Source organism: Alternaria burnsii (genome assembly GCF_013036055.1).
Source record: "Alternaria burnsii strain CBS107.38 chromosome Unknown 744, whole genome shotgun sequence".
Taxonomy (NCBI): Eukaryota; Fungi; Ascomycota; class Dothideomycetes; order Pleosporales; family Pleosporaceae; genus Alternaria; species Alternaria burnsii.
In genome coordinates this window covers 142,511-158,014 of record NW_024066119.1, presented here as the reverse complement: position 1 = coordinate 158,014, position 15,504 = coordinate 142,511, and the positions used below count along the sequence as shown (strand labels likewise).

Sequence of the window (15,504 nt, the reverse complement as noted above, 5' to 3'; positions counted from 1 at the left end):
ATCGCGTTACGTATTTTGTGCTTCAATGTAGACGTGCTAGGCCGGATTGTGGTCTTTGCAGCAGGCGCCTGTTGCTACACGTGGAAAGGGTGTACAGGCCGTCGGATCGGCGGTCTCATTAACACAATCGAGGAACCAGTCACGAAATGGTGATCGCGATAGTTTTTTACTTGCAAGAAAGTCGTGCGGAGATGTTGCAAAAGGTATTACCACAACGCTCAAAAGGCTAGGGCGGATCTGATTATGTAATAACCGGCATGGAAATCAAACGCTAGGCCATGCTTCGTCACCATTACTCTAGCACAAAACACGATTAATTCATGAACATTAAGATTCTATTAGGCTAATCGTCTTCACATAGGTGAAAAACGAAGACACCGCTTAAGCAACTCCAGTGCTGCGCGCACTCTGTCTGCGGTGCATCTCGTATCTGTTTTCACCTCCCGGAACACCACGCACTACACTGCCCCTGCGAGAAGTGGGCATCGAGCCTCCTTGTTGTGCCAAAGAGTTTGCGCGAGAACCGTACATGCCTGGAAGGCTGCTGACGCGACGACCACCGGTCTCGTCGCGAGCAGCACTGAGTTGCTGGGCAAAAGGACTGCGCTTCCTGAGTTCAGGGCCCTTCCAGTAGATAACGTAGACCGAGACTACTAGAAGGAGAGATATACCGAAGAGAATGGTTGAGGCATATGCGAGATGCAGATCTCCGCCGATGTTCTGGAAAAATGGTGTGGCGGGGAGCGTGAGGACACCAGCGAGGAAATCACGAGCCCAGCCGTTACCACCAGTCGCCGACGCTGAGTATGGACCGTAGGCGCAGATCATGTAGTCAATGGTAGCCATATAGATGGCGTAATTGGCTATTCCAATAATTGCTGATCCGACTAGAGATCCCATCCAGTGAATTGGCGGGCCAGTGCTTGTCCAAGCGAAGATGATAAGGCCGATAGGAAGGCATGGAGCAGTGTACAGCAACCACCAGAGGCGCGCCTCGTATTGGGAGCGCTCATCGTCGGGATGATCACGACGGAGGCGCTCGTTACGCTTGATGGCTGGGAAAAAGGAGAACCAGGCGATGAAGTAGCCAATGCCGATGGCGACGAAAGTCAGTCCAATGGCGAATGGTGCAAAGTTCCATTGAGCGTACACAAGCGCATAAGACTGCAAGAACATGAAGATGATGGCATCAGAGAAACCGGAAAGTAGGGAGAGGACGAGTACAATGGGTTCCGTAACGAACATGCGGAACGGACGCACCCATGTAACGAGAATCTCGTGTACACTGAAGCGCTCTTTGAACGTCTTGAGCTCGTTGGGTCCCCAAATGTTGTTTGGCTTGCCGCTCTTTTCGCCTTCCGCACGGCGCTTCTTGGCAATGCGGTCCATGAGGACTGTTGTACGGGTCTCGGGGACGAGGATGGCGTGAGCAATTTGGACGGCGCCACCAAATATTAACTGAATCCAGATATTCCACCTCCAAGCGAGAAACTGTTCGACGAAACCGCCCACAATGGGGCCTAATACGGAACCACCGACGGAGGAGAAGACGATGAAAGCGACGGCGTATTGTTGATTGTCACTGAAATTGTTAGCAAGATAACGCAAAGAATGTGTGGTGTACTCACGGTTCCCACATGTCAGCCACCATAGCAAGAGTTACGGAACCACCGGCAGTGGAGAGACCACCGAGCGTACGAAACGCAAGAATGGTCCCGAAGTTGGGCGCGATGCCTACAGGAATTTGCCATATGTTGACAAAGAACAGACTGAGCTGGAGGACAGGCCATCGTCCTAGCTCTTCACTCCAAGGCGCCCAGAGCTCACAACCGAACGCGTAGGCGATGAGGAAGAGAGCCGCGCCCAGACGCGCCGCCTGGGCACTGACGCTGAACTCCTCTGAGATACCCGTCACAGCGTTGCTGTACAACGACGTGTTAAAGTTCATGCTGACCTGGACCATGAAGACGATGCTAAGAATGGTCCACTTCTTCCATGTTGGAAAGCAAAAGCCGAGCTCGTCGTAACAGTCTTCCTCGGTGATTTCATAGCGGTCATAAGTGCCGTACTTCTCGTAGTGTTCTTTGTCGGCAGCAGTAAGCGCATGATCGGTAGGATTCTCAGCGTGATGGTGGTCGCCGTCGGAAGCGCTCTTCTTTTCGGCGTCGCCAGCCTCGTTCTTGCTGACAGTGTCTGCATCGTGGATGTCAGGCCTAATTTCTGCCGCGGAAGCCATGTTGTCGACAACAATGCGCTTGGGCAGTGATCGATTGAGAGTGGTCAACCTGGGGGACTAATTGCGGGGACCGGATCCAGGAAGCTGGGGTTGAATGAGAAAATCCAGACGTCACACAGGCGGAGGAAACAGCTTATAACACAGTACAGTGCATGTGGAGGCGGAGGTGCACGCTCCAAAGCATGTAGTGCATACTGTGCGCATCACAGGGCACGCGCTCGAATCCTCGAGACGTCATATCGCATCTTTCACGCTGACAGGGCTTTGGCGCTATGGCGCGTTCGTGCTGGAGGCCGTTGGAGATTGGCCCCAGACCTCTTAGACTAGGCAATGTAGCATTAAAAATGGGTCGAATGCTAAACAGACGTTGGTTGAAGCGAGGACGTTTTTCGTATCCAACAAGAGGCGCGGGTTGTGTTGCCGTTCTTCACTCGCTGCCATATGCGACCTGTCGCGCTACGTCATCCGCGACTCCGTTGCATGTTTTCCAAGGGCATGTCCCCATGGCATGAAGCGTTCGCGACAGCACAACTTGGCTTTTAAGCCTCCAACATAAGCCCCCGCCCTTCATCCAAGCATCGAAGAAGGCACACCAAGCTGTGCTGATCGCTCTTGCCAAGCTGCGCCACGCGTCTTAGCCTGTTTATCGAAGTTTAGACGGCCACCCATGACGTCAGGCCGGCTCCCGTCTCGAACGCTGAACGCCTTGCTGTCGCGCCTCGCCCCATGGCACGACTCAGCCCTCCGCGGCCTCTCCACCACCGATTTCTCGATCCACCTCCGACCTCCCCCGGCTTCAGCACGTGGGGCATGCCAGTTGCTGACTTTTAAACGGAGCGCACGCGACATCGCGCTATAGTGGCGGTCGGTTTGCCTGTTCTGGACAGCCGCGGTGGCTCCGAATGGCCCACGCGTGCTTCGAGTCGACTTCTGCGCGGGATGAGGCTCAAAATTTGCAGACGAACGCATCCAGTAGCGCACGAGGAGCGAGGATTTTTACGGCCCGATGGTTCGAGACTGCAGAGTCGGTGTCCGACCGACTAATTCGGCACATGCGCTCAAGCATGGACCCATTCAATGTGGAGTAAGGTACCGTTGACAGTCTGTTGAGTAAGCCCATTGCCAGATCTTGCGAAACCTGCTGATGTGTATACATGGGATTACTGATCGTATATAACCAATAATACATCTATGCGACTCCAAGAGATGCACAGAAACCTGCATCGTCCGACCACCAAGATGCGACCCTTTGAACTGCCCAGTCGAAACCGACCGATTGTTTGTCCTGTGCGCTCTAGATGGCATCCCGGCGGCAGAATACACCGCCTCTGCAGCAGGGTACCCGCATGCTTCAGTCTGTAGCAGATCCCGTCCTTTGCGGATACGTCGCGTCCCTGGCACATTGCCATGCACATCCACATGGGTCAGCACTACACTCCATTCCATTCCGGATGCATCACCTTGATAAAGTTTTTCCAGATCTGATGATCCATTGCCTGCTCCCCTGTCGCCCAATCTGCATCGTTCTCCAGTTGTTGAAGGAACTCTTGTTCCATCTCTTTTCTCCTCTCCTCCCCTTCTTCGTTCCAATCCTTAGACATCTTAGTAGACTCCTCCCCCGATGCTTGTTGCTTGGCCTCTATCAGATTGAACTTGGTCTCAAACACAGCTCTCAATTCTGAGGGTAGTATGTCGAATAAACCATCGCTTACTTTGGCCCAACCATGTTTTGTACTTGCTGCATGTATTGTCCATTCACCTGGTTTCGTAAATACTGAACCACAGTCTACGCTTGGACACTGGAAAGCATTATTCCTTCCATCGTCGAAGTGGTATCGATCCAACGCTTCGATAACAAGGGGCCAGAATGCACGTTCCTGGAGGACCCTTCTCTCAAAAAGGAAGTAGCTTTTCTCAAAATGCCCGACTATTCCACGAAATCGTCGTCCAGGCACCAGCACTGCGTCCTGCTTGTCTTTCGACACGAGTTCCTCCCAGCCTCCACCCTCTAGAGGCCGATAGTGTGCTCTCCTGCATTCTACGTTGTAGAAATCGCTGTAGGTGCCATTGTTCCAATAACGTCCTTCTCTCTCCTCCACGATGGATACTTCTGCAACGATATTCCTCGGACAAGCTTGTATCAACGCTTTCAAGCATTCCGGCACATTTCCAGCTCCCTCCAAGTCTACTGAGGACATTATCTTCTGGTGGTTGAACACCACGCTCTTAATCCTTGGACATGTCTTCCTCAAAGTAGTCCACATGATATCCACCACATCTTGCCGTACGTCTTCAGAGTAGAACGGATCATTCGCCTTGCGTTCTGGCCAAAGCTCATCGTACAGACAGTGGCATTCAATCCCTACATTCTGTACGTGGCGAAGGAATGAAAGGTCGTGATAAGTACGTCCAGCGTAGCCACCTCCCAATAGCCAGTCAGCAGATAGGAGAAACGAGGCGCTTGGGCTTGCCCAGAACAGTTTCGAAGATTCGATGCGTAGCGTGGAAGATACACGCATGAGCTGCCATAGGGTTGACGCTGGACAGCAAGAAAGAATGCGAACCTGTAGCTCGGCAGGAAGCCTTTGGAAGTGGGGGAAGCTACCGAGCGAGCGTTGCGACGGGTTACTGGTGTCATGCTGCTTCACGTATGCCGGGAAGAATACACGTTTTTCGCATTCCCAGGTCATCCTAAGGTCCCAATCCAGAGGCTGTGTCCATGGAGGTTGAGGGAGAACGGTAAGCAGATTACAAGTCCTTGACGGATGTATCGTCATGGTGAAAGTCTTTTGCCGAGGTTGCGAGTTTTGATATTACTAAGAGTGATCACTGCCTACACGTATAGGTGGTGTGAGGCCGCCGATAAGATTTCGACACCGAATTAGGCCTTAGCGCCCATGCCTTGACTAGGCGCCTCCAGCTCTTACTGATGAAGCGACTTTCGTTGCTCACTTCTCGCACCAATGAGGCAGAAACTCATCGCTCTATAAAGTAAGACGATGTCAAATGGTTCATATACACTTGCAGGATAATGGACCCCTCAAGCGAGCGGATTCATGGTCTACTAGTCAGCGCTACTGGGATTTTGGCCTTTTCTGTGTACGTCGCTGCGTGGTCATACAACTGATGACATGGACGCAAACGAGTTCGACCGACCAAAACATGGAGTGCAAATGCCAGTGAGCGTCGCGACTAGGGCTTTTCGCGTAGTGGTTGACTCAGTAGTACGCGCGGTCAAACGAGTTCATACGTGACCCTATCATACAGGTACCGAGACCTCATTCTAGGCAAACGCTCACTCACCGGAAAGACCTCCTTCACTCGCAGTTGTTCTGTTTGTACTACTGTACCTCCATCATTGTCCTCATTCCGAAGTCCTCTCACGAACAACTCGAACTCGAACCCACTGCCTTCCAGGTTTATCCATCAAACCACAACCACAACAGGACCTTCACCCAGCAAATATGCGTCTCTTCGTTCTCCTCATAACATTTCTTTCGGCTGTAACGGCTCTTACTCTAAACAAGATTGATGGCACTACGATCGAGCTCGGTGATGAGCCGGCGGTCGTTGATCTCAGCAACGTGATCATACCTGCGCGTGCGCCGGTTACTGAGTCCAGTGCCCACAACGCAAGAGATGCTACCGATGTTAATGCCGCAGATTGGGATCGTAGTGCGTCAAATGTATGTACGCGTTATCAGCGTTCGCCCATTTCTCTAATCATTAAAGGTCCATTTCTACCAGCACACCAACTACAAAGGCAGTGTCGTGACGGCCTACCGCTGTAGGGATGGCATGAACAGTTGCATGACCTTGTTAAACACAAAAGACGAGCAAGGACACTCACCAAGTTCAATCTACAACCACTAATACACGATAGAGTCACTATCGAGCCGTCCTCAATTCGCTTCGACGTTTGCCCCGACGGTGCGCCTAACCATGGGCGGAAGTTTTATTGCTTCTTCTATAGGCGCGTCTCACCCAGTAGATCTATCAGTGATGCGACACTGACTCGAATTAGTACTGGTCACTGTGAACCCACGGCTAGATCCCTCTTCCTCCACGGCTCGGTTGGCAATCTTGCGACCAATCCTGCGACCATTGGCTGGAACGTGAGTATTGTTGGCATGTGACAAATCTCGATATAATTTTCCTAACTGACAATGAAACAGGACAAGATCAAGTCTGTCGATTGCCGCTGGGACCAATTGTGAACATCAAGTAGGGAAGGCCGTTCTGCGATATGCACATGGCGCATCGGATCCCGATCTTTCTGAATGCTAGTTGCTCCAGGTGTCTATTCATATGGCAGATGGAGTAGTACTTAGCTAAGGTGTCAAAGTGCGCAAGTCTTCACCGTTAGGGATGAAGAGATGGAACTGAATGGTACTTAAATCTTCCTCTACAACCAAATCTCTAACTGCCGCACTACCTGGACCTGCGCTGCACTTGGGCTTGTTCTGCCGTACCCGAGTTCTGTCGGTCTGTGTAGTTTTGTGGAAGATGTGCATGAGGTACTTCAATATACTTCCCGGGCCCCCTAGTACAGTGCGACAGTCACCAACCACCTCAAATCGGATCTTATTCAGGTATGTACATTTTGCCGTAAAAATTCCTCGAGGAATAATGTGTCGGTGGTAGGTACTTCCTACAAAGGCAGCAGTTTTCATTCCTATTTCGGGTTATGTAGACTGTGCTGTCGAGAACCGTGACGAGAAATGACGTTGACCTGGTCGGAAGACGCGTGCCGCAGACGCGTCGCTTATCGCGAAGCTGCACGTGTTTAGTCGTACTTTGAATCTGAGCAGGCCGCGCCATTTCTTCTTCACCTCATCCAACTCAAACACGCTCATCAGCACGTGATTTTTAATTCCTTGACATGGCACTTTGAGCCAACGTCTTGACCGAGCGTCCCCTCCTTCCTGTTTGATCGTTCGCACCAGCGGCGAAGCGGGGCTGCGGAGCTTCGACCTGCCCCTTGCGGGGTATGCTTCATAATGATGTATAGGCTGACCTTGACTTTTAAAATAGGTGCTTTGGTAAAAATCTCGCTCATCCTACAGTAGACACAGGACTTAGCCATCCTTCGCTCCCAGTCTCACGCTCGACATAAGGCAACCATGTCCGCCGCTCAAGCGCTCCGCCAGAAGCAAGCCCCAATCAAAGACGGCTACCGTAGCGACCCCTCCTCTGCCGTTGTCACCCTAAAATCTACTGGTTCTCTCGACGATCACTCAATAACATGCAAGCTATCCGACGGTCCTGCTGTGAAGGAAGCACATAGAGTAGCCGGCCTGCATCAAAAGGCTGGTGGCGACGACCCAGCCATCTCTGGGGAACTCTGTTCTGGAGACATGTTACTCGATGCCCTCGTAGCCTGCTCGGGCGTTACTCTAAAGGCCGTGGCCACCGCGCTCGGCATTCCAATCGCATCCGGTACCGTCACTGCAGAAGGGGACCTAGACTTCAAGGGCACACTGGGCGTGGACAGAACGGCACCCGTTGGCATGACCGGCATTCGGCTAGAGTTTGCGGTCAAGTTCGGTGAGAGGGAAGACGGTAGAGAGGTCAGCGAGGAAGAGGTGGAAAAGTTGGGCAAGCTGACGGAGAGATATTGTGTTGTGCTGCAAACGCTGGTGCACAAGCCTACTATCGCAGTCAGGCTGGCCGGAAGCGGTGGTGGGAAAGAAGGTGAAGGGGTCAGCAGGGAAGTGTCGCATAAGAGCGAATTCTAAAGTGCCCTCTCCCTCCTGCAGCAAATGATGGGCCTTCTTGCTAGCACTAGTTCTTGAACGGCTCATCGCCGTGAGAACCAAGGCTTTTGCACTGGATCAGCCATGCGATCTACTTTTTGCCAGCATTTTTGCTACTGCAGAGAGCCTCGAAGCCTAGTGCTATGCGACCGGAATTTATTTGCTCCAAGCCAGATACAAACTCGCAAAGCGTCTCGTAGATGAGGTTCATCATCTGGACCTTCACATTTCAGATGACTGTAAAAACAAATCGAGACAAAATCCTTGCATTGGAAGCAGCATGTAAGCCAAGCGTTTATATCATTACACGCACTAGCTCAACCCCGGGGTCGGAGGGGTTGCTATGTATATTCTTCAAGTAACGTGGCGAGGCTATGCCTTGAGGTCGTCATCCGTGATTATTGGTGAGTGTAGGGTTCTGTCGCCCGTCCCTGCTGTCACATTGAACGCGTCACCAGTTACCGTAGATTGAGGTTGTGGTTCAGATACGGATTCCATGACCTGAGCCTGCGCGTCGAAGTGCTTCTGTAGCTGTTCAAGGGCGGCGGCATCATCCTCCTCTGTAGGGCTACGCCCTTCATTGCCGCGATCCGTATACTTTGAGCCCAGAATCTCACCAAGACCGACGGAGGCCCTGCGTTTGGTAGTCCGCCTCATGCGTGGGTGCCACATATGGTCATGCACCATACCTTTGCTGAAAAGCTGGGGCTCTCGCAATAGCGGACTGCCCCATATCTTGTTGACCTCATCAACGTATCTAGCATAGGGAAGCGTGTTAGCTCTCTCCATCACCCTGTTTTCTTTCCGGTTCGACCGGCCGTGACCAAACATGTTGACAAACTGCATTTGCAGGGCCTTGAGAACTGTATGGTAGTGAACGAAGACGCCAAGATCCCGTAGCAGCACCACAATTCGCAAGCCTATACTCCACTCCAGCTGACGCAAAGTCCCGTGCTCAAGTAACCGACGACGGTAGTGTTTTTTAGCAAGCGCAGACTGGAGTATGGACTGTTCTAGATGAGCGTTTGGCAGGAGCCCAGCTTTGAAGCCCCATACAATAAGACCTTGCTGTAGGGATGGAGGGAATAGCTGCCGAACGGGATGCGATGAGTTGATCTGTGTTACCATCGCTGGAAAGTGAAACCAGTGGCCACGCTCGGGATGGGCAGCGCGCAATTTTGCTGTGGCCGATTCCAAGAAGGGTGACTTTGGCAAGTGGTTGAATTGATGGCTGCTCCTCGGCGCATACCAACAGAGAAGCCAGATGAGAACTCGCCTGAGCTCTCTTAGTCTGCCGGTCATGCCATATCTGCGGATGATCTCACGCCATTGTAGCGGAGAAACGACACCTAAACCGTTTTCGAGAATCATGACAAATACTCGTGTGACAAAACGCAAGTCGTCAAAACGATTGCCAACGGGTTTGCGTCCTGGTTGCCGGCGGCGTAGTAGACTACGGATGGCTACGATTGATTCGGCTGTCAACATAATGCCACGTGCGCGCATGTCTTGGAGCACTTCCATGATATGTGTTGGCCCGGAACGTTTGACATAGGCCTGCAAGAGAAGGTTCCAGGACTCTTGGCTGGCATCATTGTGGAAGAGCGTCAGAATGGCAAGCGTGCGCTGGACTTGGGCATAGTCGTTGTTATCAAGATAGTATCCGAGCAGCTTGCGTTGTACTTTGGCGTCGCCGAAGACATCTGGATGCTGGTCGCTTGTCAACATACTGCGCACCAACTGCCATTTCTGCTCCATTACGAATTTCTCCAATGCTAGGGAGAAGACGCAGCCCTGTAAGGCAATACCTGCTGACCGGAGCTCTTCAAATCTCTTGGGTAGCTCCTCGACCTGCTGCGTTTGTAGTGCCATGGTGAGGACAGCCTGAGGTCCAATCTCGTTCACTCCCACCATGGAGAGCCCTTGTATAATGGAAGCCGCTGGAAAAGTGCGGGTTGCGAACATACGAGCGACAAATGAGTCTTCGAATCGAACCGGTGCGGTGTCGGGGCCTTCCAAGCGGCGCAGAAGAGTCTCGTTGTACCTGGCTGGATCCCGTTTCCATTTCTTCGTCGCTCCTTTTGTCTCAAAGTAGACATCACCAGCTGATGCCTCGACGATGAACAGCCGAACAACAGGGTGCAACGCGACAGACTCTGACGGCATATCATTACGAAGAGTGCAAAGCGCATGCCATTGGCGTGCGGCGGTGATATCTCCCTTCTCGATGAAGACAGGTACCACCTCGTTGTAGAGGTCTCGCTCGTTGCTGTGTTCGTATATTTCCTTGAGGGCTTCGTATGCAGCGTGCTTGAAAGTCGATCGTCCCAAGTGTGCCAACTGCCGTAAGGGAAGCCGCTGGGGTTTCAGGTTCCTCTGCAGCGTGTAATGATATCTCAACGCTGTCTGTGCTCTCCTCGGAAGCCAGTGGCTCATGACCAGACGATAGAGATGAGGGTATGTTTTGCCTGTCTCATGGAGTAGCTCTTCAGCGTGCTCGATGGCTTTGCCCGTGAGCAAATGGTTCCTGACAAAAGTCCCCCATAGAAATTCGGCATCTGGGGTGTCTTCTGTAGGCAGGCGGTACCCTCGATGACGGATGTTCCGCCAGACATTGCGGACGCCCTTGGCCCCATACAGTCTCTCTTCGCTTGCGAGCACGACGGCGAGTTGTCTGGGATCGTCGTCTCTTTTTGCTACACGTATGACGTCGTCGTCAAAGACGTCAATGGTCGGTACTGGGCTATCGTTGGCATCGTCATTCTCGAGTGCTGCTCGCACTTGGCCTCGGACTTGTGCCTCCTTGCGGGCATCTGTTATTCGCCTCCATTGTAGTTTGGACTGAGACTTGGGCTGGTACGAGTAGTTGCGGCGGGCTACTACTGAGGAGCAGCAATTTGTGGCTAGCGAACATGCTGCGGGGAATTCGGGGGCATTGACGATGGAGCGCAGGAGTCGCAGAGCAGACGGGCTGGCGAGGAGCCTGTCCAGGGCCGGCGGCATCAACGAGACAGGGGCGAAGGGCGAAATCAGTCCATTGGCGTCGCAGTTGTCTCTGCCCGAATTGTAGATGCGGAAAGTTATTGCGCCCAAAGCGGACAAGGGCCTTGGCGGCCGACTTCCTTTCGCCGGCGGATCGTTCGACCTCGCGACATCACGAAACCGCCCAATCCACGAAACCGCCCAATCCACGAAACCACCAATTGCCCCCGCAAGCCGCGCAATACACATCTACACTCTTCAAAATGGCTGGGTACGTCCCCCCTGGAGCTGTGGTCGTGGCCGTGGGCTCTGTACCGCGCCGCCGTGGCCTCGCACACTCCTCCGCCTTTCCGCACAGAGCTCGGTACTAACAGTCGGCAGCTGGGTTATGCGCGAGAACAAAGTGCCTTACTGGCAACGCGAGTTCCAGAAGCACGACGGACTGAGGACCTGGGAGAAGGTGCGTACCGAATGCAGAAGAGGAGGATCAATGGGGTGCATATGACGTGGTCCACGAGGATGCGCAAGCGGGCGTTGGACATGTGGCGCCTGGATATCATCACAATCGAAGACGCATGCTGACAGATTTCCTCTAGGCCCGTGGAAAGTGGATGATTCCCGGATTCAAGGTCATCATGTTCAGCAGCTTCGGTGCCAGCATGTACATGATGGGCCGTCTCGTCCTTGTAAGTTGCACCTGGCTGATCTGAGCACGCCCACGACTAACTTTGACTAGGGACACAAGACCTGGTTCGGCAAGAACTAGAAACTCCCACCTCGAATATGATATCCGGATAGGAGGGGCCCGGGATGAGTCGTCTGCATCTGTACAATCAATCAACAAGCCTTTACCCTCCATGACAACTATTTTGTCTGGCCGCATAGAACAATCAATATCGTCGTCTCTTTTCGTTGCCTTTACTTGTGTAGAGTGATGCTGCCGTCCTCTGACTGTCATATTAGTCCGACTACGGCTAGCTCGTTACCGCCATTTGCAATTACATCCACATTGAGATGCGAACACGTCTTGTTTCTAACCTTTCAAAACGGGCGATGCAGCAGACATGCCAATTCTCGGTTCAATCCAATGCAATTGAGCTCTGGGGTAGCTGCCCAGATGCCCCTCCACATGCGTGCTAGTCGCTGTAAAATGAGGTCAGTGCCACCAACGAGGAACCGAGCCGAGATCCATGGATCCTCCAAACTCCGCGCCGCCAAACCTCCACGTACACCGGTTCATTGTGAAGCATCGACGCAATGGCAGACTTCGTCAAGGGTCTCTTCGGTGGGCAAAAGCCTGCACAGGCTCCAGTTGTTGGTGATGATGGTACGTACACTGCATTGCATACGCGATCGCAAGCCCAGCGACCTGAGATGCGGGACCACACGAGACCCCTGGTGCGATGCTAGAGTTTCTTGACAAGACACAGAGTCGCGGGGCCATCGTGAAGGTGTCGTCGGACGTCACAGAGCTTGAGTTTGTACAAAATCAACAGCGTGCGCTGACAATGGCCAGACTTCGCCGACTACGCAGGTGCTCCTGAGCCCACACCCGCTGCCATCTCGTCCTTCACGACCGGTACCGGTGCGGCGCAGGCTGCCCCTACAGCTCTGGGCGACAGCCGCCCATACACGGCATGGTACCGTGTGTGGGAGCGCACAAGCATGGATGACTTCAAGCTGGAGATGTACATCCTGCCCTTTCTCTTCGCTCTCATCGCGGTCCACCTCTGGGGCACCAAGCGCAACCGCAGCAAGGCCAGGACATGGATCAAGGCCCACGCCCCTGTCCTGTCCCAGGAGTTCGCCCAAGTCGGTCATACGCGCCCAAGCGGAGAGGGAGAGGTTACAGACGTGGACAGCCTGCTCAAGGAGAAGAAGGCCGACGAGTACCAGACATACGCTACCGGACGCCAGAACGTTGCCTTTGTCGACTTCAAGTTGACCTTCTACAAGCGCTTCAACCCCTTCGCATGGCTTGGTGAATCCGTCCTTCCCCTGTTCTTCGAAAGTTTCCCTCCACCTTCTGAGCGCCTCGAGGCTACGGCCTACGTCTTCGATGGCCGGGAGACCAAGTTTGCGCCATCATACGGTCAGGGTGAGTCAAAGAAGGTCACCAACAGCACCTTCGATGGCTTCGTCTTCGCAATTGTACACAAGGACATCATGAAGCGCATGCGCGACGAGCGCTACGACCTGTCTCTGACTACCACGCGCGACCACGCCAAGTTGCCTGTTTGGACCACGGTCATGAGTGAGAGCGCTGAAGTTACGGATATGCTGCTCACCCCTGAGCTTATCAAAGCTGTGAACGACGCAGGAGACAACTTCGAGGCCATCATCGTCAGCGACCAGCCCATCAACGCCCCCAGGACGTAAGTCAAACCGCTTTGGAACACCCCACTCTTTGGACCAAGCTAACATATCCCAGCCTCGACGAAACCAAGCCTAAGAAGCGTCTAAGTCTCTCTCTGAAGTTCGCCTCGGACTATGCCACCACCCTCCCCATCTTCCAGTACTTCCTTCGCCTCCCTGATCAGCTCGCTTCCTCGGCGCACTTCCGCCCTGAAGCCCTCCGTCGCATCAAGCAAACCCGCGACGAGCAGATCGCCAAGATCAAGAAGGCGGATGATGAGGAGAAGGCAGAGGAGAGGAAACTGGCTGCCGATAAGCTGAAGAAGGAGCAGAGAGATGCCAAGTTGGGCCGCCTGAGTGCTGATGAGCAGCGCAAGTTCTTGGAGAAGGAGAGAGAGAAGAATGCAAGAAAGGGCATGAAGAGGAGTACTGTCAAGGCATAGGGTCCTTCGCATGGGAACATGGCTTGGGGTTAGAACGGGTACGAAAGTGTCTTGTGCATTGGATAACGGAGCATGAGAGATGATTGTAAAGTACGGGAAAGCGAGACACTTGTGTCTCAAGGAAAAGAGTAGTAATTCATTAATTGTACGCTACGTCATGCCCACAGGAATGTTATGTCCTTGTGTTGCCTGGATCAGAATTTGACGTCCAAACCAAATATGGAAAAACAGTTTGTACCCTCTCACGTGTGCGTACATGAGAAGACTCGCTGCGATGATCACTCTCCTGCACCCTAGGATATTCTAATGTGTGTAAAGATTTATGCTCGAGGATTGCGGCGAGCTCAGAGTGGATGGAGGTGGTCACTTTAATTCGTGTCGCGGGCGTGGCAGCGCTGGCATATTGACATGCTGTATCGAGCTCAAGGTTGGCCTCCTTGTGGAGAGTATCGAACTAACCCGTGGCAGTTGCAACCCACGGCATAGTCTGGCATTCGATCTAATTCAATCTCACGACTCGCAAACTCGTGAGGGTAGAGGAAGTTTCTAATCTGGCGGACTGGTGCTGGGCTAGCTTCAGTCTCAGGTGCGTGTGCTAATAGAATGACCAATGCCTCACCTCTGCAACAGGGGAAGCTGCTTTTACAGGACCATCTAGACTTGAAGCGGATGACGCGTTCGAATCCTCGTCTGTCGCCAACTGACGTCTACCTTTTGCTACCTCCCTAGATATTTGCCTTACTTGACTCCAACGCGCACTATCGTCACCTAAACTCTATGCTACTATCCTGTCAAGCATTTACTTGCGTACGATATGTCAATATTTCTTTGTTATGGACATGGACGTGTCTCAAGTCCAAAATAGACGGTTCTGGACATCAAAATAGTCCTGTCCACCAATCACTTCATCGGTGACAATACTGTGCTTGGCTGCTACATGGGCATCCATGTGCCCCACTCCAAAAGTGTTTTGGCAGGCTCCGTGGCAGTGTCCAAGTGTAGTAATGCAACGTACGTATTGAGAGCAGTATATACCGCATGTTGTTTCCTCTTTTGAACCGCAAATACTATCCCAAGATACAGTTATCGTAGAAGTGCTGACTGGATGCATATGAGCCTTTTTGAAGATGCAGGTGTCAGATTTGAACGTGCCATGTTCCCAGGTTTTTTTCGGCCACGGCAACAGGGCAGTTAAGGGATTGTCGCTACAGTCTCCTTGTGTTGTGAAGTACTTGACGTGATATGCGAAGTGGGGATTGAGCTTCTTGAGTAGAGCACTTATTGCAATGTGGTTCTGGATTGTGACTTCCAGATTGACAACAGAAGCGCAATGCTTGGTCAATCCATCGCGGCGGTTCATGGGGTCGTAGCTTGTTACCTTGCCGAACTGAGGATAAGATGTTTGGTAGGAAGTGTCGGGTGGGATTTGTCTGCACAAATCACAAAACGAGCATTTGCTGACACCGCAAGTAATTTCGAAATCAAGAGCAGCGTAGATGTATATCGAATACTGAGGTGGCTAAGGTACATCCAAAGTGCTATGAATAGTTGAGTGAAAAAATTGTAGGTGATCGGACGGACAAATGCTCACCGGTTCGTGTCGCCGTGGAAAGGTAAGGGTAAACCGACAGGAAAGTCTCAAGTTTCTGGCCTAAACTTGTCATGGTCATTTCCCCGACGAACAGTGTTGCTAACCAACACGCGCTTGTAGGATACATGGGATGAATAAAAA

The 15,504-nt window shown here is 52.5% G+C and overlaps 8 protein-coding genes across 8 annotated transcripts; 5 read left to right on the top strand and 3 right to left on the bottom strand.

The window, feature by feature from the left end:
• Positions 1-381: 381 nt before the first annotated feature.
• Positions 382-2,236, bottom strand: GT037_008523 (mfs general substrate transporter; the record flags this gene model as incomplete). Its single annotated transcript, XM_038933570.1, has 2 exons — positions 382-1,582; positions 1,629-2,236. 2 exons carry the CDS (start codon positions 2,234-2,236, stop codon positions 382-384), a joined length of 1,809 nt encoding a protein of 602 aa, XP_038783535.1.
• Positions 2,237-2,508: 272 nt separating this feature from the next.
• Positions 2,509-2,748, top strand: GT037_008522 (uncharacterized protein; the record flags this gene model as incomplete). Its single annotated transcript, XM_038933569.1, has 1 exon — positions 2,509-2,748. The coding sequence occupies one exon, from the start codon at positions 2,509-2,511 to the stop codon at positions 2,746-2,748; it is 240 nt and encodes a 79-aa protein (XP_038783534.1).
• A 918-nt stretch (positions 2,749-3,666) lies between these two features.
• On the bottom strand, positions 3,667-5,013 carry GT037_008521 (uncharacterized protein; the record flags this gene model as incomplete). The annotated part of the gene is made up of 1 exon (XM_038933568.1): positions 3,667-5,013. One exon carries the CDS (start codon positions 5,011-5,013, stop codon positions 3,667-3,669), a length of 1,347 nt encoding a protein of 448 aa, XP_038783533.1.
• Positions 5,014-5,700: 687 nt separating this feature from the next.
• On the top strand, positions 5,701-6,109 carry GT037_008520 (uncharacterized protein; the record flags this gene model as incomplete). Its single annotated transcript, XM_038933567.1, has 2 exons — positions 5,701-5,922; positions 5,969-6,109. The coding sequence occupies 2 exons, from the start codon at positions 5,701-5,703 to the stop codon at positions 6,107-6,109; spliced, it is 363 nt and encodes a 120-aa protein (XP_038783532.1).
• Positions 6,110-7,359: 1,250 nt separating this feature from the next.
• Positions 7,360-7,974, top strand: GT037_008519 (uncharacterized protein; the record flags this gene model as incomplete). The annotated part of the gene is made up of 1 exon (XM_038933566.1): positions 7,360-7,974. One exon carries the CDS (start codon positions 7,360-7,362, stop codon positions 7,972-7,974), a length of 615 nt encoding a protein of 204 aa, XP_038783531.1.
• Positions 7,975-8,364: 390 nt separating this feature from the next.
• On the bottom strand, positions 8,365-10,995 carry GT037_008518 (uncharacterized protein; the record flags this gene model as incomplete). The annotated part of the gene is made up of 1 exon (XM_038933565.1): positions 8,365-10,995. One exon carries the CDS (start codon positions 10,993-10,995, stop codon positions 8,365-8,367), a length of 2,631 nt encoding a protein of 876 aa, XP_038783530.1.
• Positions 10,996-11,237: 242 nt separating this feature from the next.
• Positions 11,238-11,740, top strand: GT037_008517 (uncharacterized protein; the record flags this gene model as incomplete). The annotated part of the gene is made up of 4 exons (XM_038933564.1): positions 11,238-11,245; positions 11,356-11,434; positions 11,571-11,660; positions 11,711-11,740. 4 exons carry the CDS (start codon positions 11,238-11,240, stop codon positions 11,738-11,740), a joined length of 207 nt encoding a protein of 68 aa, XP_038783529.1.
• A 491-nt stretch (positions 11,741-12,231) lies between these two features.
• On the top strand, positions 12,232-13,772 carry GT037_008516 (duf-domain-containing protein; the record flags this gene model as incomplete). The annotated part of the gene is made up of 3 exons (XM_038933563.1): positions 12,232-12,301; positions 12,491-13,349; positions 13,406-13,772. The coding sequence occupies 3 exons, from the start codon at positions 12,232-12,234 to the stop codon at positions 13,770-13,772; spliced, it is 1,296 nt and encodes a 431-aa protein (XP_038783528.1).
• Between the last annotated feature and the right edge of the window lie 1,732 nt (positions 13,773-15,504).